Source organism: Mytilus edulis, chromosome 9, assembly GCF_963676685.1.
Source record: "Mytilus edulis chromosome 9, xbMytEdul2.2, whole genome shotgun sequence".
NCBI lineage: Eukaryota > Metazoa > Mollusca > Bivalvia > Mytilida > Mytilidae > Mytilus > Mytilus edulis.
In genome coordinates this window covers 37,797,130-37,821,315 of record NC_092352.1, presented here as the reverse complement: position 1 = coordinate 37,821,315, position 24,186 = coordinate 37,797,130, and the positions used below count along the sequence as shown (strand labels likewise).

The window sequence follows — 24,186 nt, the reverse complement described above, 5'->3', positions numbered from 1 at the left end:
AAAGCTAGGATTTGCAGTTCGAACAAAATAGAGATAGTACACTTTAATTTTTTTAATAACTTTTTCAAATCAACTTGGATTTGCATCAAACTATGCAGCTATCTTACATATATATCAAGCTTACTGAATCCCATTTCATTTAGTTTTTTGTTGCATTGCTGTAAAATTTAAGAATTAAATTAATCTAGGTCAAAAAAGCTAGAATTTGCAGTTTGAACAAAATAGAGATAGTACACTTTAATTTTTTTTATAACTTTTTAAATTCAACTTGGATTTTATTGAAGCTATATAGCTACCTTGGTGATGTATTCTTCTTACTGAATCCCAGGTTGTTATAAAGTTTAATTTGTTGTAATGCTGTCAAATTTAAGAATTAATTTAATCTAGGTAAAAAAAAGCTAGGATTTGCAGTTTTGACAAAATAGAGATGGTACACTTTAATTTTTTTCATAACTTTTTCAAATCAACTTAGATTTTCATCAAACTCTACAAATATCTTTGCAATATATTGATCTTACTGAATCATAGGTTGTTATTTTGTTTAGTGTATTTCTGTCAAATTTAAGAATTTAATTAACCTAGGTCAAAAAGCTACGATATTAGAAATATATCTTTTCTCATAATTTTGGAAAAAGTATACATAAAATATTAATATAATTCCTTTAATGTTTTATTCCTTTTGATATACACTATATAAATATATCAAAAAGGGATGAAACATTAGAAATTATTAAAATAGTTCTTCTGATTTGTGATGATTTATAAAGCAATACCTTCTGCTTGGGGCAAACTTATTAAAAAGATCACATCTACCAGAGAGTTTTAAATTCTAAATAACATTTATTCAAAGTTGCAACATCCTGTTAAATCTTAATTGCAGGGCTTTTAATTCACTAGATAAGTAATACACGAGTTTAAGAAAAGTAGGGCTTTCTTTTTACCTGTAAAACTCACGTGTACTGCAATTACATCATGTATAGTGTCATGTCATTAAATTTGACAAAAATATATTTTAAAACTTCATAACAACCTGGGATTTAGTAAGATCACCAAGGTAGCTATATAGTTTTAATAAAATCCAAGTTGATTTGAAAAAGTTATTAAAAAGCTTAAAGTGTCCTATCTCTATTTTGTTCGAACTGCAAATTCTAGCTTTTTTGACCTAGATTAATTTAATTCTTAAATTTTACAGCAATACAACAAAAAACTAAATGAAATGGGATTCAGTAAGCTTGATATATATGTAAGATAGCTGCATAGTTTAATGAAAATCCAAGTTGATTTGAAAAAGTTATTAAAAAAATTAAAGTGTACTATCTCTATTTTGTCCGAATTGCAAATCCTAGCTTTTTATACCAAGATTACTTTAATTCTTAAATTTTACAGCAATACAACAAAAAACTAAATGAAATGGGATTCAGTAAGCTTTATATATATGTAAGATAGCTGCATAGTTTGATGCAAATCCAAGTTGATTTGAAAAAGTTATTAAAAAAATTAAAGTGTACTATCTGAATTTTTATATAATAACTTTTTTTTTACATATTGTAAAATTAAATTCTTTCATTTCACAGCAATAAATCAAACTACCTAATAAGCTTGAATTTTTTAAGATCAATATTTAATTTAGTTAGATGGGCTGATTTACACCAGTCAAAACTAAATTTGAAGGTCAAGACTAGTCGAGACATGTCGAGACTGGTTGAGACTGAGTCGGACTAGTCGAGACAGGTCGAGACTAGTCAAGACAGGTCGAGACAGGTCGAGCCTGGGTCAAGACCATTTCAGACTACACAAAGATCATCAAGTACTGAATCAGACTAATTAAGTAAAGTCGAGACCTAGTCGAGACCTAGTCGAGACCTAGTCGAGTACACTTAAGTACAGTTAAGTACAGTCGAGACAATGTCGAGACTAGTCGAGTAAAATGTGTGCTCGATTTTACTGGTCGAGCACAAAAACTGGTCAATTCAGACTCTGAGGAGTTTGTAGTGGTACTGTGGGAGATGTGATGTGTAATAGCAAATATTCACCGTGTATATTTCCCCAAGTTATAAGAGAGAAGACGTTAGTAAAGTCAAAATATGTTTTATTGGCGAAGTAAGATCATGGCTTCTGTCGGTTACCAACCCACAAACAAAGGGTCTTTGGGCAACCGTAAATTAGATGCAAATAAAATAGATAAATAAAATTCAAAATTCAAATAAAAACTAAAATGAAATGAAATTTTGAAATAATGGGGTGCTGAATTGAACCCTGGCAACAGATGTCCAAAATCAACATGAGAAACTACGTTTGAGGTGGAAATGAAGATTACATGGATTAATGTTCTAAATTAAATAATAATACAGTGATAAATCAAGTTCATCGGTACTGGTGCAGCCTATAAAGTCCGACCTAGTGATGAACTCTGCTTAAAGACTGTCATAAAATTATCTATCGGTACACTATGACTGTTAATCCGTTATCACTCGTCAGATGGACGTCGTACTGTGGTTAATTGTGTTTATAGACTGGCGAAGAGTTGTAAATCCAGAAGCCGTGACAGGAGGTTTATGTTCAGGTTAAAATCAAGCAGAAATCTGTAAAATAAGACATAAAACAGCAGTATCGAAAAACTAAAAGAGGAGGGATGGGTGGGTTTACATTAATTATGCGTACAATAAACTCAACAATCTGACTTAGATATATTCAGTTACTACCTAGCAGACCGTGCATTAAAAATATTGTGAGGAGTGCTTTAGCTGTTAAAATTGATATGCCGTGTAATCAAATTAAGACATGCGCGTTACATTGACCTGTGCATGAACTGTCGCAAGTCTTGTCTTCCTCTGATAACGCGATTTAACGGTCAAGCCCTTTAAATCGAAATAAATTTGGATTCTTTTCTATTTTTAGCCTAAATTGCTCGTCATAGGTGGCCCAGTTTTCTGACCTTGTTGCCGCTAATCTTATATCGCGCATATATTTTAACAATTCCTGTGTTCGTGTGCTGTATTTCTCAATGTAGACACTCAAAAAAATCATGAATGCTGAAGTCCATTCATTTATTGACAAATAAACCCCCGACGATCTTTTTTCAATGCAAATTTTCCCCCTTTTTAATTTCAAATCGCCCTCGTCAACCTCTTCCATTTCTTTTTGCGTTCTCAAAAGAGAATGAAGCTCTATAAATTTTCCCTCCCAAATCTTTTCTTTAATTTTAAAAGACACGTGTTCCCCCACTGTGTCATGAACGCTAGATTCTTGTGACGGAGTGAAATCAATGGAATTATTTGCAATTTCGTGCCTTAAAGAGGGGAATGCCCGTGCATCCTCCTCCGACTTATTACCTGATGAGATATCAGTAGTTTCCTCAGGTACTTCTGCCACCACATGTCCGACCTCTTTTATTTTCTTGGCAGGTCTTCTCCGGCCAGTTCCGTCTTTATTTTGGGCAATTTCTTCGGTCTGCACTTTCTTTTCTCCTGTCCTGCTGGTCGTTCTTCTTTTCTTTCCCATGGCCCTTGATGGCGATCCTACGGCATTTTTCTTGTTAGGCATCTTCTTTTTGGATATTTTAACTAATTTGCGTAACACTTGCTTTCTTGTCGACAGCAAATTAACAAGTGTCCGATACGGGAATTCCAAAATTCTATTCAAGCTGATACGGGATTCCAAAATTCTGATTCATACTGCGAGCGCCGATATGGCCATGCCAAATATGGCATTGAGCTACAGGCTGCAACACCCACGCACACACACGAATATTCGATTGAATTAAACCAGATTATTGAAAATATGAAATTTTTATAATCTCAATTATTCGTTCTTACATTGATTATGTTATAAATGAATTAAAAAACATAATTGAATATGTACTTTTAAACAGTTGTGCAAACTTACTGACCTACATTATGTCGGTATGTATAGTTTGAAATATCACAAGGTTATGTTTTCGCAGATTTTTTATAACGTCTTTACGATTATTTTTTGGGGTACGCACCCATTAATATTTTAGTCTGGGAAACATGATTTATTTATAAGTTGTAATTGGCCTTAATCCAGTTTTTAAAATGACGAGTATTTTAAGATAAATAATTTGCGTATAGATTAGGGATGTCAACAGATCTGAAATTTAATACTCGGATACTCGGTCATGATTCTCAAGTACTCGCGAGTACTCGGATGAATCTTAAGGTGGTACCCAACACTTTCACTAAAACTAATTTGTCTCGTTTAATTTTCATGAAATTTTGTCAAAGTATTTACTTTGACCCTTTAACAAAAATAGAAAAATTTCAAAGATTTGGAACCAACCGTTTTGTCAGAAAAATTACACTGGTTATATAATAATTTGACAAACACCAATTTTGATCATTGAGAAGCTTAATATTCCTTTTACAACACAACGTAATTAAAACGTTTAGCTGACTTTACACAGTTATCTCCCTGTAGTGTTAGGTACCACCTTAAACGTCAATTGAAAAATAGATTTTAGTTGGGATGCAGTACTAGTATTATTGTTATTACCTTTCATAAACATATTAACAAAAGACAAACGTACTACAAACAGCGTGATTCTCTCGTTTGTGTCAATTAAACAATGAATTACCGACCGCAGTTTTTACAAATAACCTATCATAATAGCAATTATTGTTTGGGTACTTGATCATGAACCAAATTAAAATATTAAGATAAAAAAAAAGACAATATATGTATCATCTGTTCCTTGGGAGTTGGTATTTTTCAAAATACGACTTGTCCATTATGGACTTCAAATTACTTGTGCTTTTTCGTGTTGCTCAATCTTACTTTATCTGTATTTGGTGTTTTTGCACTATCGTTTGTCTGATTTTCTTTATTTTTAGTCAAGAGATTGTCAGTTTATTTTCGACTTTTATGTAATTGTTTATTTACATGTGACGCAATTTATTTTTACCTAGGTTTTGACCAATCCACTAAATGAGTCACAATGCATGATGGACTACTATGTGTTTACAATCAAACAAGAACACGTGTTATTTACTGAAATACAACACATTTTTCGTGCAATGCGGGATTCACAATTTCGCTTAGTTTTTCATTTTGTGTGTCTCCTCATTTATAGTTCGTGATATAAAGTATTACTTCCATGCTCAGATTAAAGAAGAGTTGTTTCTATGCGAAGAAAAAAGGGTTTGAATTACCCGATATATAGCCATTAACATGTTTGATGATGGCACAGAGATTTCATGTATTTGTCCACCAGAAGCAACGAAACAACAGTGAAAAGACACAATTACCCATGAGACAAACTTACTGGTGTAAAGTAAGCCGTCGATAACAGCCGGTGCTGATATTCAAGAGTACAGCAATGTTCGTATAGATAATTAAAGGCAAATGTGGGATCCTTGAATTTTGTGTTCGTAACAAAAGGCGAAGAAATATTTACATACATGGCAGTGTTAACAAAATCTATAAGTATTTTTGTTGGTCACATTTCAGTATATCGGACTTCCAAACTGTTCACTTTTTTTGAAAGTAGTGAAGTCAGCAACTGTAGTTTCAGTTTGTTCGTTTTTTAACGGGCTCGGACTTCTTTTGGTTGGCTTGCTTGCTTTGTTTGTATAGCTGTTTATACAAGCTTTGAAAATAAGATTGACATCTTTAAACAATATATATATATAGGCATAGTTTAACTTGTATATTTTATATTTTGTACAATATACAAACAAAGCAAGCAAGCTAACCAAAGTTTTGCTCCACATGCATTAGAAATATGCTGTAATGATTTTATCCATATGTATGTGCGACAAAGTGGAAAATTTGATATATTTTGTGAAAATTGCAGCGTTGGATCTATAATAAAAAAGAAGATGTGGTATGATTGTCAATGAGACAGCTGTCCACAAGAGACCAAAATGACACAGAAATTAACATTTTTAGATCACCGTACGGCCTTCAACAATGAGCAAAACCCATACCGCATAGTCAGCTATAAAAGTCCCCAATATGACAATGTAAAACAATTCAAACGAGAAAACTAACGGCCTTAATTATATAAAACAAAAATGAACGAAAAACAAATATGTAACACATAAACAAACGACAACCACTGAAATACAGGCTCATATACAATATTTTTTTTATGGGATAGATTTCTTGTCCTTTTATATATTTAATTGGGCCGTTTTTTTTTTGTTTTGTTTTTTTTTGATTGTTTTACACAAGTAATTTTTGGGTCATTAATAGCTTACTTTTCAGCATTGGACCTATGACTGCTTACTTTACTAAATTATGTCTTTGTTGGAAAGATGTCTCATTTGGCACTCATACCTCATCTTCTTATTTCTATATACAAAGCACGTTTTAGAAAAAAAATAATAGGTAATATGACACCCACTATGATCCAGAGACTTAATATTTGAGATATTTTACATATGTCAACAGGACAGCAGCCGAACGATAAAAAAAACCTCTGAGGTATATTTTGTGATAAAATTCGCAACAAACGGATATTATCAATTAATGAAACTATAAAAAAATGTATTGAGCTATATACCGTACCCGCTCAGTGGCGGATCCAGGGGGGCGGGGGTTCCGGGAGATGGACCCCCTTTTTATGGACGATCAGTGCATTTGGATGGGGACATGTAGTTGGAACCCCCTCCCCTTTTGTCCAGGGTTAGGACCCCCTTTTTTAAAATGGCTGGACCCGCCCCTGCCGCTTTCATAACACTTCTTTTTAGCATACTGAATATTATGATGTTCTTACTATTAGTTCAGGTCCTGATAAAAAAAAATACACATTCAGTACAAAAAAAAGTGTTTCAATGAAAGTTTCGTGTTTTTCTAGGCAGAAATGATTTTGCGATGACATTATACAGGTTTAAAAGAGCTCAAATGATTTTCTTACTGGACAGTGGTCACTTCATTGGATATTTCACTGTGTCATGTTGTGAAATTAATGCAGGTTCAAAAATCATAACAATGCACAAAACCGGTTCAACTACTTTTGCAAGGCGAAAAAGAAATTCGAATCGTGAAGCCAATAAACAATATTTTTTTTAATCTGAGCATGCAAATTGAAGATTACGTTATATATTTTACATTAAATATATTTGCAGAATAAAAACTTTGGTAATGAGAGTCCCAGACTGTTTTCCCACTAATTCCACGTGTTTTAAGTAGTAGTTAACTCGTAGTAGCCCACAATGCATTGTAGTTCATCGAGTCGATTTGTCAGTTTTTCAAGGCCATATTGGCCTTGTGTTTTGGAAATTACTATGCAAATATATTCTGACGTCAGAATATATTTGCATAGTAATTTCCCAACACAAAGCCAATATGGCCTTGAAAAAAATGACCAATCGACTCAATGAACTACAATGCATTGTGGGCTTCTACGAGTTTACTATCATTTGAAAACACGTGGAATTAGTGGGAAAACTGTCAACTAATATAGTGTCTGGGACTCTCATAATAAATCTTTTTGATCTGCGAATATGTTTATTGTAAAATGTATAACATAATCTTCAGTTTGCATGCTCAGATTAAAAAAGTATTGTTTATCGGCTTCACGATTCGACTTTCTTTTTCGCCTTGTAAAAATAGTTGAACAGGTTTTTTTCATTGTTATGCATTGTACCTGTGCAATATTTTCACGGCGTGAACCAGGGAACTTTCAGATAAAGTGACCACTATCCAGTATGAAAACTTGTTGAGCTCTTTTAAACTTGTATACCGTCATTTTAAAACATTTCTGCCTCGAAAAACACGAAGAACTGGCACTGAAACACTTCTATCTGTATTGGATGTGATTTTTTTTTATCAGGAGCAGAACTTAAATTAAGAATATCATAATATTCAGTATGTAAGAAATAAGTGTTTTAAAAGCGGGGACGGTAAATAACTTAACATGTTTTGTATAGTTTCATCCATCGGTCTGCAACAGAGGTATTTTTATCGTTGGGCTGCTGTCCTATTGACGTATGTGCAATTACTCCAAATATTTAAATCCTCTGGATTATAGTGGGTGTCATATATTACCTATAAAGGTTTTCTAAAACGTGCTTTGTATAGAAATAAGAAGTTGAGGTATGAGTGGCTAATAGGACATCCTAATTTCCATCCAAGACACAATTTAGTAAAGTAAGCAATCAAAGGTTCAATCCTTAAAAGTAACCTATAAACGGACCAAAAATTACTAGTGTAAAAGAATTAAAAAAAAACCAACAACGGCCTTATATATGTATATATAAACAAAAGAAGAAGACTGTTGAAAAATTATCCAATAAATAAAAGAAAGTATAATAGGTTTAGACTCAACTCTGCACTTTTCACAAAACATATCAAAGTTCACGTCCTTGTCGCCCATAAACATGGATAAACATCATTGCTGGTTTCATAAAGGTTGGCAAATGGCCGAGTCCGTTTGAAATATAAAACAAATAAATATCTCCATTAAATCAAAAACAAACTTTGCAAAGAAAAAACCAAAATAAAACTACAGTTGCTTGCTTTATTACCTTCATAACAAAGGGAACAGTTTTAAAGTCCCAAGTACTGAAATTTGTAAAAAATCAATACTTATAGATTTTGTAAACACTGTCAGACAAGAATTTAAAAAGGTCTTGTGCATTTTTGATGAAATATGACGGATGTTATATTAGGCTTTGAGCATGTTCGATACCCTTAGTCTGTATACCTGTCAAATTCTCAATATGAAAATATTACTTAGTATTCTACCAACATCAGTAAATGTTTGATAATGGAAACCCGAACTTTCTGAAAGATGTTTGTATACAGAAATAAGGAGATGGGTATGGTTGCCAATGAAACAACTATCCACTTAAGTTCACTCAAATGAAGTGGATGTTAGCGATGACAGGCAACCGCAATGCCTTCAATTTGATTGGTGATTATACTTTGTTGTTTCCTAATGACAAATGAATAAATATATTATTTCCTCGATTTAAATTACTTTTTGATCATAAAAGAAGGTACAATATCATAAAATCAATTTTGTGACCCCACACAATCCCACATTTGTTATTCTATCTATGCGAAGTTTGCTGCCCTAATGAATATTATCACCGGTTGTTATCTACAGCTAGATTTACACTAGTAAGTTTGTCGTAAGGGTAATTGTGTTTTCACTGTTGTTTCAGTGCTGTCTGGTGCACTCGAATACCTGAAATCTCCGTGTCATGATGAAACATAGTAATTGCTATGTTCTCGGTTGATAGTAAACACGTAGTAGCATATCATGCATTGTAACTCATTTAGTGGATTGGTCAAGAGCCCAGGTAAAAATAAAGAATAAATTGCGTCACACTTAAATAAACAATTACATGTGCGAGGTCATCAGTATGCTAATTTATGCATATCCATATAAGGTAGTGTTCCTGACCTGTTTAAATTTCGCTCTCGTACTTTCACCTATCTTTAAATTGTAAATTTAGCAACTATTGTTAAGTTTCAAAAACTGAGTAAATCAATTAATTCAAATGTACATCTCATACCAATCACGTTTACCTAAAATATAAAAAAAGAAGATGTGGTATGATTGCCAATGAGACAACTATCCACAAAAGACCAAAATGACACAGACATTAACAACTATAGGTCACCGTACGGCCTTCAACAATGAGCAAAGCCCATACCACACAGCCAGCTATAATAGGCCCCGATAAGACAATGTAAAACAAAAATATGTAACACATAAACAAACGACAACCACTGAATTACAGGCTCCTGACTTGGGACAGGCACATATATAAATAATATGGCGGGGTTAAACATGTTAGCGGGATCCCAACCCTCCCCTTAACCTGGGACAGTGGTATAACAGTACAACATAAGAACGAACTATAAAAATCAGTTGAAAAATGCTTAACTCATCAGATGGACAAAAAATACAAGTGGACGTGGCCGGGTACTGATAAAAGTCTTGATTATTAAACAAAGGTAAGTTTTTACGGCTTGTGATGAGTTAATTATTATAAATCCATGAAAGTGTTGATCCGTGTGCAAACACCGTTAAAAATTTCCCTTATCAGTTGCGTCGGGTTTACCACAGGTCACTTTTATTTTGTTCTTGATTAGTTTAGAAATATGAACTGGTCAATTATTTCAGACGGAAGACAGTTTGACTCTTTGTTTTTTGTTCTAAGTAGTGCACATGAAAATGACGTTGCTGGCACTTCTATAACAAATAGTATTCTCGGGATAAACATATTTATGTTATTAATTGATTTTATTTAGGGGATATTTCAACGGAACTAATGTGAGTGGAAATGTGAAGAGAAATATTTCAAGATGTATAACAGACAAACGAGTATCCGAGTACTGACATGAACTCGAGTACTCAGCCTTCAGAACGAGTACCCGAGTACTCGAGTACTCGTTGCCATCCCTAAATTATAGATATATGAAGATGTGGTATGAATGTCAATGTGACAACTCTCTATCGAAGTCACCATTGTGTTTTTTCGACGGTGGATTTGTGCTTTTTCAATCTGATGAATCGAGCCTTTTCGGCATATTATTACAGATTACCTTTCACTTGAGCATCTTTACTAGTCCAACAGCTAAGTCCAATATTTTGGGACAATTGATCACTTTGTGGTAAAAGCATGAAACTTTGCACAGTGTTAGTTATGATGTTTATAAATATTTTTGGATATGGAGCCATCAAAAAAAAAATTCCACAATGGCCGCCAATTTCAAAATGGCCGCCAACAGTCATAAAGCAGAGTCTAAAAATATAGTATAATTTATCATTTGAAAATAAAAACACAAAACTTTGCATATTGCTAGTTATGATGATAATTAATCTTTTCTGAATATGGAACAATAAAAATAATTCCATAATGGCCACCAATTTCAAAATGGTGGCCAACAGTCATGAGGCAGAGTCCAAAAATATGGCTTAATGTCCTTAATTTATCATTTGAAAATAAAAGCACAACACTTTGCATATTGCTAGTTATATTGCTTATTAATCTTTAATGAATATGGAATAATCAAAAATAATTCCATAATGGCCGACACATTCAAAATGGCCGCCAACAGTCATGATGCAGAGTTAAAAAAATGGTATAATTGATCATTTGAAAATAAAAGCACAAAACTTTGCATATTGCTTGTTATGATGCTAATTAATCTTTTATGAATATGGAACAATAAAAAATAATTCCATAATGGCCGACAAATTCAAAATGGCTGTCAAAAGTCTTATTATCAGAAACCATAAACATTCTTGCTTTCAAATATGACACTGGTCCTGCATTGACGAGAGTCTGCTTAGTAGACAATTTTTCAACATATCAAAAGCAGCTACGTTTGTTCGTACAGATATTTTCGCATCAAATTAGGAATTTAAAGGAACCTTCCCAAAGTGATGTCAGGAAAATTCTGTACCCCAGTCATTGCTTTCTTTGGTCAGTATGATTTAGTTTGGACCCAACATTCAGGATCGTTTATATTCTCAGTCGACATTAACGAAAGCACAGCGCTTCTAATGTATAGATGTACAAAGAAACTATCAAACCGTCACATAAAAGATCATGAACCTACAGTTTGTGCTTATTTGGGAATCATGATCCTCTGTAAGACTAGAAAACGTGATCTACATGTAGTAGATACTTTCTTCAAACTTGGACTATTTGTCTCCTACCACTGAGTGTTAGAAATTTCTACTTCCATGGCTTATGACCGTTATGTAAAAGACGGTATAGTTTGCCCTACCACAAAATGTATTTACTTCATCTGCTGTAGACAACATTGATCACAATCCAAGCAGTATATCGTCAAAAAATTCATTCGATGGTACAGGTATATCTTTATTCCAACATATTTCAGAAGATGTTCAAGGCGTTGTTCAAACATTTCTCCAATCTGAACCCATGTTGAAATGCCAGTCAAAGAGAGTTTCTCTTTAACCATTACCAGAGAGTTATTCAATCTTCCACCAGCTGTACTAAGATTCAACGAACCAGATATCCCATTAGTTGAAGGAGAACTTTCAATTGATATGTCCTCATTCCCAGCTGCATTAAAAGGGAAACTCAAATGGCTGAAACATGTTGCAGAAAATTCAAGTGTTAAGGCTAAAGTGGGTAAAAATATTTCATGGTCCGCCTATCATGCTGTAGTACTGCCAGATGCGAATAAATTACCAGCAGTGTCTGCCCTTCTACCTCTGTTTCATGAGCAAGCAAAATCTGTTGCATTGATACGACACTCATTGAACATTATTCGTAACGCTGTAAGAAAGCTAAATCCAGACCAAACTCCAGTTGTTGCTTTTAACCAACCCCTTTTCACAATAGCAAAACAATTATAATGGAACTGGCCTCAGATGTATGGCGAGGATCACTTTGTAATGATGTTCGGCGGCCTACACATAGAAATGGCTGCGTTCAAAACATTTGGTAGTTGGCTTGAAGATAGTGAATGGACAAGTGTTTTAGTAAATGCACAGGTTACATCACCAGGTACAGCTGATTCATTCCTAAAGGCTTCTCCTGTTACAACAACACGAAGAACACACCAAGTTACAGCATGCACACTTAACCGTCAATTGTCAAACGCGTACTGCCAGTACAAAGATGTTTTGAGGTATGATGAGGTTATCTTAGAATTTGAAGAGTGGAACTATCTAAACAATCTCTTCACTTTAAATTCTGGTATATGAATCTCAAATTTGAATAGACATTATTAATATTTATATGGTCTATACGTGAGGGTAACTTTTTATTATATATTGAAGCTCTCGCAAAGATCATTCCTTGGTTCTTTGCCTTGGATCACACCAACTATTCACGATGGCTGCCAATTCGTCTGCGTGATATGCTTCAGTTACCAAAAAAGAGACCAGAAACCCACAGAGCAATCCTTAGCGGCAACCCTTTTTGTCACCAAGACCGAGAAGAAATTTTCCTGTATGGCTTTTAATTAAGCCGACGAACAAAATAATGCGCATGTTAAAGCAGATAGTGGTGCTGTTTGATTGACGGAAAATCCAGGAGCGCTTCATAGATTGATGGTTGCTGGGCCTGAAATGGCTAGTTTGGTAAATGAATTTGAAAATGCCACCGAATGCTTTGTATACACTAACGAATCTAATAAACCTCATCATGAACAAATATTATCCTTCCAAGAATCATTCCAAACAGACTGCAGATTGAATAGCTGTGGATAGGTTTTGGCACTAGGAAGAACTTCCGATATATAAGTTCATGGATGGTGCCTTGTCCTAGGACCATTGAATCGAAAGTCGTTTCACTGTGTCATGCCTTTACCGGTTGTGACACAGTCTCAGCTTTTTCTGGGAAAGGTCAGAAATCAGCTTGGGACACATGGTCTGTATATGAGGAGTTTTCAGAAGCATTTCTTCAGGTCATTGAGAATCCAAATGAAGTGGAAATTTTAAAAGTGTTAAAAGTAATAGAACGGTATGTTGTGCTTTTGTATGATCGGTCTAGTACAAATTATACGATGAATGAGTTAAGAAAATAGTTATTCACACAGAAGACAAGAACAATTGACAATATCCCTCCAACACGTGATGAACTTCTTCAACATACGAAACGTACAGCTTACCAAGGTAGTGTTATTTGGGGCAATTGTTTAGGTGCAAATCCAAGTATGCCAACACCAGATTTATTTGGTTGGCAAAAACTTGATGGTACTTGGGTACCATTCTTGTCTGTGCTTGCTGACGCTTCAATGTCATGCCAAGATCTCATCCACTGTAAGAAATGATGTCGAGGAGCATGTAAATGCTTGAAAGCAGCATTAAAATGCACAGCAATATGTAACTGCTAAACGGACTGTGAAAGAGAAACTGATTGAGTCACTGTGCTTTATTTTGATTTTCCTGCATTTTGATCATATTGTCATTATAATTTTGATCTATGTTTATGTTAAATAGCTACTTGGGAGTTTTTTTTATTTCTTACCTCATTTCTAAAAAGTAAATTCTCTTTGTAGAATTAAATACTGCATATGTTGTTGGTTTTTTTTTCATTTCAGGAAAATTGTTAAATTTTCTAAGGTTATTACCTGTAACTGTGGGGGGAAAAAACCTCGCCAAAGACGCCATTTTGAGTTGAATCGACCATTTTCATTTCATAGCTAATGTCACTCATTACATAAAATAATATGTTTGTATATACGTGCTTGTATTGAAAAAATGATCAAGTATTTTTTAATCATTTTTATACCATATTTAAAAAGAAACGTAAAATTTTGACATGTTAAACGGCGCCATTTTGAATATTGCTGCCATTTTGGAAATATAATCTATGCACCTATGTATTGTTGATACACTGTAGGCCTGTATTTATGTCAAATGATCAGTTTCACGGATTTGGTAACTTTCTATCACACAATGATAATGTACACTTACGAATACTTTCAAACTTAGACATTTTGACGCGCCATTTTGAATTTGGACGCCATTTTGATGATTTCTTTATTACAAGGTTTACGAAAATAATAACTGACATATCTTAATTGTATTTTATTAAGTTTGTGACATCTTCTGAACTCATTAAAATTGGAAGTCTTCATCAAATGAATGATGTTATACTTATGTCGGCCATCTTGAATTTGGCGGCCATATTGGATTTTTTTTTTCGTGGCTCCATATCTGAATTTTGTCTATACCCCTTAATCTTTCACTATGCCAAGTTTCATGCTTTTACCATAAAGTGATCAATTATTCTGATATCCGCTGGACTATACAACCGCTGTCGTAATTAATCGATTTGTTACCAGTGTTACCTCGTCACATGCTGTTTGTTTCTATGCAAAGGCAGGAGCCTAAAATTCAATTTCCGTCTATTGATTGTATTTGGTTTTTTTTGGAGTACACATCAGGTCGTTCGTTGAAACATTTACATTGTTGTTATATCGGGACCTATTATACCTGTCTAGAGATTTTGTACAATAATTTCAAGATATATACGTACCCTTGAAACAATCAAATTATAAAGGCAACGACCAGTCAACTTTCGGGGACAGGAGGTTAGCAATTATATCTGTTTCATATTTGTTATATCCAGTCTTAAATGTCGCTTTTTTAGCTCACAAGGACCAAAGGGCCAAGTGAGCTTTGCTCATCAATTGGCGTTCGTCGTCGTCGTCGTCCGTCATCGTTAACTTATACAAAAATCTTCTCCTCATCATTGGGGTATCTAGTTTAAAAAATGTGTCCGGTGATCCGTCCAACCAACCAAGACAAGTTTCACAAATGTTTTACAATAGCACACTAATAAGACATACAGCATTTTTTATTGTACCTGTAGGTTGCATTTCTGTAAATATAGACAATGCAATTTCCTATAGTAACTCTAGATCTTTTTACGGCTAAAACTGTACCACTTTCACCATAAAGTTTCGAGAAAAAAATACATCTTAGATGGGACTGTTTAACTGCACTACTTTAAAAAAAAAAGTAAACAAAAAGGGCTATGCAGTATATTATCAACATTTATATGTTCCGAGTTACATATTTTAGAGAAATTCTGAACTACACCTACCTTCACTTTGGATCTTCCTTAGAAATTGAGGGGGCTGTTCTCTATTTTTATTTATACTGATAACATTTCCAAGTTATGTCTCTATGAGATTAAACATAAAGATAATATCTTGGAACCAGTACGTAAACCCAAAAATATAACAATGAATAGTATATATCAACCTCCCCCTGTACTTAAAAGTACAAACTGTATATATGATGAATTTTTTGTGATTGTCGAAAAGGGCATTTAGGTTTGCCCTTGTTTGTCGGTACTTACGTCATAGATTAGTTTCCGTTCTCAAACTTTAATTGGCCCATTTAAATATTCAGAAATATATACGAAATGCTACAAATCATAGATGAAGTAAAACAGGTACAATAAAAACTGCTGTATGTCACATTATTGTGCTATTGTAAAACATTTGTGTAAAAGAGGGACGAAAGATACCAAAGGGACAGTCAAACTCATAAATCTAAAACAAACTGACAACGCCATGGCTAAAAATGAAAAAGATAAACAGAAAAATAATAGTACACATAACACAACATAGAAAACTAAAGAATAAACAACACGAACCCCACCAAAAACTAGGGGTGATCTCAGGTGCTCCGGAAGGGTAAGCAGATCCTGCTCCACTTGTGGCACCCGTCGTGTTGCTTATGTGATTACAAATCCGGTAAATAGTCTAATTCGGTAGGTCACATTTATGAAAGGGAAGGGGATTGCAGTTACGACGTAAGGAACATATCCGAAATCATTTGTGAAACGGTTATTCCATAACGGTCAACCAACTCGTGATGGCGTCCGTAAAATTTACGAAGGGATGATTTCAACTTCACCATTTGGAACTCTTGGTTTAATAGCTTCCTTGTGAGCAGTAACCCTCTATCAAGAAAATCATGATAGGAAATGCAAGCACGGGAATATCGTATCAATTGGGAGATATATACCCCGTATGCAGGTGCTGCTGGAATGTTGCTACTTAGAAATGAAAAGTTCACAATTGGAAAGCTGAAATCATCTCTTTTGTCGTAAAGTTTTGTTTTCAATCGACCCTCATTGTCAATTTCTAGATGTAAGTCAAGATATGAAGCCGACTTAACTGTATCTGTAGTATCCTTTATCTCCAATTCGATGGGATAGATGCGTTCCACATAGTCACCAAATTTTGAATTGTTAAGTGAAAGAACGTCATCTATATAGCGGAAAGTAGAGTTAAAGGATATAGCTAACTTCTTATCTTTCTTCCTAAGAAGTTCCTGCATGAAGTCAGCCTCATAATAATAAAGAAACAAGTCGGCAAGTAGAGGGGCACAGTTTGTTCCCATTGGGATGCCGACAGTCTGTTGAAAAACACGTCCTCCGAACGTTACAAATATGTTGTCAATCAAGAAATCAAGCATCTTGATAACATCGGTTTCAGAGAATTTTTTGTTTGAATCAGAGTGATTCTTTACAAAGTATGATTTATCCCTCCCTAAGACAAGATACTTGTATCTACGTTGGCCATTCTTTTTTATGAAGCAAAGTAATAACAACTCTTTCAATTTGTCTTTTAGTTTGGAATGTGGAATACTTGTGTAAAGAGTAGAAAAGTCAAATGTTTTAATACTGTTACAAGATGAAAGAGAGTTAGATTGTATGTACTCTAAAAGATCTTTGGAATTTTTAAGTATCCACTTCTGATTCACGCCACCTCTAGAATAGGCAGTTTCACAATAACTTTGAAGCCCGTCTTTGATTGCTGATAAAATAGATGTTAATAATTTAGAAAGAGGTTTCGTGGAGCACTTGGAAGACCCAGCAATATACTTATCTTTCATATTTTGCTGATGTGCATTGTCTAAAACATAAATGACGTGGCTCTGTACTTATATATCTCGTCATTGTGTTATTGTGCTATAGTAAATTTGTGTATTCTTGTCTTTAATTTTTGCTAATATTCTTGGTTTATACATGTATGCCGTTTTGTGGTTCTTTGTTACATATTTGTTTGTTTTTATAGAGATTAAGATTATAACACAATGTTGACTGCTGTACCCCTAATTTTGACATTTCGCCGGAGCATGAGTGTCTATTGCACACTTATTCTTTTTAAACGGAAGGCATTTATAAAGAAAACATCAACTAGGGACTATTACAGAACTGTTCAAGTTTATCTGATATGCTGCGTTTACGAATACTCAACTACAATTGTAACACACCTTATCATCGATTAGTAATAAATAAAGGCAATAGAAGTATACCGATGTTCGAAAGTCAAAAACCGATTAAGACAAAAAAAAAAACCAAATCTGGGTTACATAATTAAACCGAGGGAAACACATCAACTATAAAACCTAAAACTGCATATCGTGCTGTATGCAACCTAGATTCTGTATTAAATAACTAAGTGTTATGAAGTAGAGACAGGATAATGAATAAATTTCAAATACATATTAAATACATGTAATCAGAGACAATCATACACTCGTACTTCAATATAAATAGCGGATTGTTTTCAAATAAACTTTATAGAGAGTCATTTTTACAGAAAGAATGATTTGATTTAATTTGGAAAAAGCATGCAAAAAATGTTAAACATTCCTTTTCAAATCTACTTCGAGATTGAAGGCCTTGGAATGTCATATAAGAAGTCCTCGTGAACTATTGCCGTATCGCAGTATGCAGCAACTTGACCATGTTGAACATCGGTCGACATCACTAAAGTTCCTGCTATACCCGGACGTTTCGTACTATCTTTATTCACAGCAGGAGGATGAGTAAGTGCATCGCATGGTATACAGTATTCAGTACGTTCTTTCGTCTTCAACGAGTTTCCTGCTTTTGTCGGACATTTCAAGCCACTATTTATGACAGGAGGAGAACGAGTAAGTTTGTCATAAGACAGAGAGTAAATTTTATGTTCTTTTTCTGCAGTTGGTTCCACCTCATTCCGCATTGTAAAATCAAGTCGTTGATATTGATTGTCCATATCAACAGGCTCCTGATAATCGTTGACTGAAATGATTTCAAAACCCTGTGTATGCTGACGGTTTGAAGGTTTTGCATCAATATGAGACCGGTTGTTGCATCTGGACGTTTGCATTAGTTCTTGTCCTTCAGCATAATTCCTCATACCAGTGCATTCAGATTTGCGCTTGTATTGTTTCCGTTTCCTGAAATTTGAAGGAAATGTCATAGAGCTAGTTACGTTTTTCTTGGTTTTTTATATGAATTAAACATGTATCTGTGAAAATTTTAAAAAGTGAAAATATTATATGTCACTAAGATATAACATTGAGCGTGTACATAAAATAAAAATCTTAAAAGAAATATTCGAAAGCGTTACACAACTCTAATAAAAAAAACAAATGCCGGGTTCCGAAGGTGGCCAGTATTAAGAAATAGTGTTTGCTCCATCCAAATTGCCCGTAATTTTGCAATGACCAATCTTCATGGTCAACCTAAATATATTGTATGATTGTATCTCTTTCTCGCCACTTATATGCATCAAATATCTGCAATGAATTATTGCAATTGGAAAATCGTCTAACAACAATCAATCAATCAAATATAAGAATTATTATTAACAAATAAGATAACGCACAATTATATTTAAAAAAAAAACGCGTATATTTTGGTTCTATGTAATCACAACGACTATTATGAACTGTCATTCCCATAGGATATCTAAAGTCAAATCCTTCAGTATAGACATGAAAATACTGATATCGTGATATACTAACTTACTGTTTTAAACGACAAGAAAAAACTTTAAATTAAGGAATGTATTCATTCATTTAAAGTTATGATTGCTTGTCCTTGATTTACTATATACACATGGTAATTTTGGTGATATCAATTCGTCAACACTTATATATAATTTTTTTTTCATCTCCAACGTCAGAATGTACATCTAGCGCGCTTTGATAAATTAAAGTTTATTTTGTTGAGCATATAACTTATATTGAAAATTTACCGTTTTCTTTTAAATAGAATCAGGGTCCCAATTACCACAGCAACAGTTATTACGGCGCCAAGAACGGTAATAACTGAAAAAAAAACTTAAACATCTGCATTATCTGTATTACTTAAATATAGTCGCGTTTTGAAAGTCCCCTCTTGGCTTGCGCCGGTTTCTCTACTCCTACTTTTTTTTTCTTTGGGTATACTGAATCTTGAATCCGTTTTTGACTTGCAAAATATTATTGTTATTTCTATTCTTAAAGTGAGGCAAGCGTTACTTGTGAAAGGGGACGAAGTCCGTATTAGTTACATTTTCTTTTAATTTTAACATATTTTAAATGCTCCAGTCTTGAGTTATAAATAATTTGTGCTGACGTTCAAAAACACCGCAGAGCAACAAAAAAAAAAACAAACGAACAGCACGAATCCAACTATAAACCCGGAAATCAGGTGTTCGGCAAATAGAACTTTTCCGTCGTAACTCTACAATAAATATTCAATATCAATGATAAAGGGCAATCAACCCGTGAAACTTACAAAAGGTTGATTTCAACTTTGCCCCTTTGAATTCATAGTGTAATAGCTATCAAGAAAAATCATGATAGGAAATACAAGCCAAAGAATATCGAATCAACTGAGAGAAATGTACTTCTTTACCAGGCACTGCTCGGTGGTTCTCTATAGAAATTGAAAGTTCACTATTGAGAAGCCGAACCTAACTCGTTTGTCGTGAAGTTTTGTTCCAACGTACCCTCATTGTCAATTTCTAGATGTTAGTCAACATATCAATTATTTATAAGAGACCATCAACTATAATGCAGAAAGTGAAGTAAAAGGACACTAGTACTGTTAACTTCTTTTCTTTCCTCCAAAGAAGTTTCTGTATGAAATAGCCTAATTTGAATGATAGAACAAATAGGTAGTTGAATGTTTATAGAAAAACACGTCCTCAATCATTCTTTTAATGTCAGTTTCATAGTTTTTCAGTATGTTTGTTTTGATTTTTCAAGTCATTTATGTTGTATATTTATGATATATGTCCTTTAGTTGTACTAAATTTTGGTTTTGCTTGATCCCAACTATTGTCACGTTAACCAATTTTAATTGTCAATATAACAAAACTATAAACAGCTGCCATACAAGAAGAGATTAGTCTAAACTTGGTTTAATCGACCATTTTGTTCGGAAAATGTCAGTGACACGTCAGGAATATGACAGTTCATTTTTAGTCATTCTATTGGCAGATAGAGTCGATTGGTAGGTTTTTCAAACTTCTCTCTTTGCGAATTTTCTTTGAAGTTCAGTGATTGTTTTTTATATACTAAAGACATTGAGATAGAGAGTAGAAAAATATAGCGGGATTGTGATTACGAGAGAATGAAATGGTACACATTCAGATTTTGTTGTATCAAAAGAAATATTTAAGTCAAGATAATTTTCTAGAAATATGTTAATTGTACAACATACCTATAACTTGATTCATGGTCACTGGAACCGATGATTTATTCCCAGGTGACGCTGTGGCAGAACCCACGAAGTAAATCGTCTGTTCCCGTTCAGTGCTTGACTTGTTGATATAAGTTGTTATTGTTCCACTTACTATAACAATGTTAATACTTAAGATACATGTTTGCGCTTGATTATCAAAAATGTCATAAAATAATGGATTTATTTACAATTTAACTGTCTCCAAATAGTATTTGATAGTTTTAATATGCTAAATATGGAATAACCAAACATTGAGCCAGGATAATACAGCTATACACACATCTTGTAAGCTAGAAAAAATCTACATTTCGCAATTCACATTGTCGGAATAAGGTTTTGTCTAGATATCTTCGAAACAAACTTTGACTGAATATATATATTGATTACAAACTGAAGTTTACCAAAAAATGTGGTTTATTTCCTAGTTTAGTGTATGTTTCCTTTGCTTATTTCTTTCCCATAATTTTGTCGGTCTTTCGTTGTCTTGTGAGGTTTTGTTTCTCTCCCTTTGGTATTTTCCACCTTTCCTAATGAGAAATGAATGTTAGGCTGATATACAAAAAAAACGACGTGGTATGATTTTCAATGATATAACTCTCATCAACAGACCAATTGTCACAGAAAATAAGATCTATACCGTACGGCCTTCAACAATGACCAACGATATGCCGCATGTCAGCGTTAAAAAACAAAGAAATGACAAATGGAAACAATTACAACGAGAAAACTTACGGACTAGTTTATGTATAAACTAATGACCGAAATACAAATATTTAACTAGCATAGTAACAAACGACAACGGCTTTATGTTTAACAGGAATAAAAATAATAAAACATTCATATTCTGTTCCCAAACATATAATATGAACTGTACATGTAACAGATCGTTCTTAAACAAAGTTGCAATCTGCATCATACCTTTTTCTTTTGTCACTGATATCTTAGGTGATGCTGTAGATGACACTCTTAATGTAACTGAACTCGTCAGGTGAGTGGTAGACAGACTTGTTGTCACATCGATAGCTGTTGTTATTGTTCCCTGTTCTATAAATAATTAAAAAAATGAAGTTTGTACATGTTAGTTACTTTCATGCTAAAATTAATAATGTTATTAAAGTGCAGTTTTTGTATACATATGTTTCCATATTTTGCTTTACAGCACATCTTTTGAATGTAAGCTTTGTAGTAGTTGCAACTGCGTTCGACTCTTATCTTAACTAGTTAATCAATCAATTTAGATGCCTGCAAATTTTGTTTTGTAGTATTAAATGTATGATAAATAGAATAAACAGACAACTCCTCATTTCAAATATGTTCGAAATACAAATTTTTCCTGGAGGTAGGAGAAATATTTTAACGTACGTTTTATGATGAATCTTTTCAGAAGAAAATGTAAAGACAAATCGAACTAGTCCTCTGATGTATAACATTCGTTTCTTGGGATTTTATAAAATATCAGCTGCTACTCACAATATGAAACCTTTTGTTAAGTGAGCGCAGCTGACAAGTTCTTTTAAGCTTTACATATGTAAGACATTGTGAAAAACTCTTTGAAAGGACGGATTCATTTTTCTTAAATTAATATTGTTTAGGGGCCAGCTGAGGCCCACTTCAGGGTGCAGGACTTTCTCACTATATTGAAGACCCGTTGGTGGCTTTCAGCTGATATCTGGTATTTGGTCGGGTTGTTGTCTCCTGGACACATTACCAATTTTCATTCTCAATGTTGTTCAAAATATGACGCAAAACATACAAACTTATGAAATCAAAATTTATGACAGAAGAATATCTGAAGAGAAATGTCTCACAAGAAACAAATGATCAATCTAGTCGAGAATGCGATGTATAACGTTTCCTCTAGATTTATTTTAAAAGGGGCGTATCCGAATATTTCGGTTGAACAAAGACTATACAAATTGTGTGACAGTGGCAAAGTCGAAGATGAGTTGCTCATGTCATGTAAAATTGTTGTGTTGTGTCGTTTTCTAGTCAGGAACAAGAGAAAGAGTCAGTATTGTGAGTATGTCTTTATTGTTTTATATTTAGTTATGTAAAACTAATATTCCGTAAAACTATTATGTACAACTAACATTCTAATGCAATTTGTTTGTAATGATAATTTTCATTGGACGTTGACAAATATTTTCAAGGGGTAAAATCCACGTTTTACCAGTCCGTAATAAAGAAAGCCACCATGTTGAACTCCGATGGTTTTTCATGCAATTTCTCACAACATAAACATGAAAGTCACATTTTCAGCATGCAAATGTTTTTTGTTATCGTTGAAATCAAGCGTACCAAAGGTATAAATACGACTCGAGGTTTATGTTTGACATCGTGAGTAAACATACGACGACACATTGTTTAGTTTCAAAAGAAAATGTAACAGTTTCGCGGTCTTTTTCATTTATATTATTTTACGCTAAAATATTTGTTAAATGATATTTATTCTAATATGCTTCATTAGAATGGAGATAACTGTATTGTATTTAAGCTTTGCCTTCGTACAACTTGATAAAACTGTCGCAAATATCCGTCTACATAGCTCCGCTACACGTCGGACTCACTAGGTAAAATCAGTTTGCGACAGTAAAATCTACGTTTTACGGAGGCCAAGCTTAAAATACAATATAGTTATCTCCTAATTGTTACTTATTAGACACATTAAAACTTGATTGATTGAACAAATTGATAAGTTCTACGAAAGTTCATATGTTCTGTTTATGCTCTAAGATTGTTCTGTAAAATTACTGTTTGCGACATACCTGTTAATTTAGTCATGTTAACAAAAATGGATGTGTCTGTTCCAGGTGATGATGTGGTTGAAGCCTTGGAGCTTATTTCAGGAAGAACGGTAGACATACTGGTTTGTCTGTTAACATCTGTTGTTTTTATTTGTGGTACAATGAAAAAATAAAATATTTCAGTAACCGTCATGTACATGTACATTTTGTGTAAGTATCAGTAGTAGTCAACAAATAAGGGGCTAATTATCCAAAGGTTTCTGCGTTTTCTCTGTACTGATAAATATATATAAACAATGTCATTATAATATCTTGAAAATGTGTTTGAAGCATGCTTAGCATCGATTATAAATCATAATGTTAATTTGTATAAGACTTCGAAATATTTAGATTTCCATGGATCTTTGCGGCATAGCCTTTCTATCAGGTTTCTTTCTGGGTATGAACAAATCTTTCGTTGAGACAATATTGCATTTTCTTTTATCTTACAATGCTTTAGAAGTTTTTGTGTG

General features: G+C 33.6%; 1 protein-coding gene across 1 annotated transcript; it reads right to left on the bottom strand.

The window, feature by feature from the left end:
* Positions 1–18,020: 18,020 nt before the first annotated feature.
* LOC139490309 (uncharacterized) lies at positions 18,021–23,920 on the bottom strand. The gene is made up of 5 exons (XM_071277142.1): positions 23,696–23,920; positions 21,849–21,974; positions 20,910–21,041; positions 19,456–19,528; positions 18,021–18,652 (listed from the first exon to the last, which is right to left on the bottom strand). Exons 1-5 carry the CDS (start codon positions 23,877–23,879, stop codon positions 18,091–18,093), a joined length of 1,077 nt encoding a protein of 358 aa, XP_071133243.1. The 5' UTR covers positions 23,880–23,920; the 3' UTR covers positions 18,021–18,090.
* Positions 23,921–24,186: the final 266 nt, after the last annotated feature.

Bases quoted from the DNA above. Each gene is read 5' to 3' on its own strand.
- LOC139490309 (XM_071277142.1), bottom strand. From the start codon at position 23,879: ATGTACATGTACATGACGGTTACTGAAATATTTTATTTTTTCATTGTA. The intron at 21,042-21,848 runs GTATGATGCAGA...ACATTGTTATAG, and splicing joins ATCAGTGACAAAAGAAAAAG to TAAGTGGAACAATAACAACT. The intron at 18,653-19,455 runs GTAAATTTTCAA...TTCAAATTTCAG, and splicing joins ATTCTATTTAAAAGAAAACG to GAAACGGAAACAATACAAGC.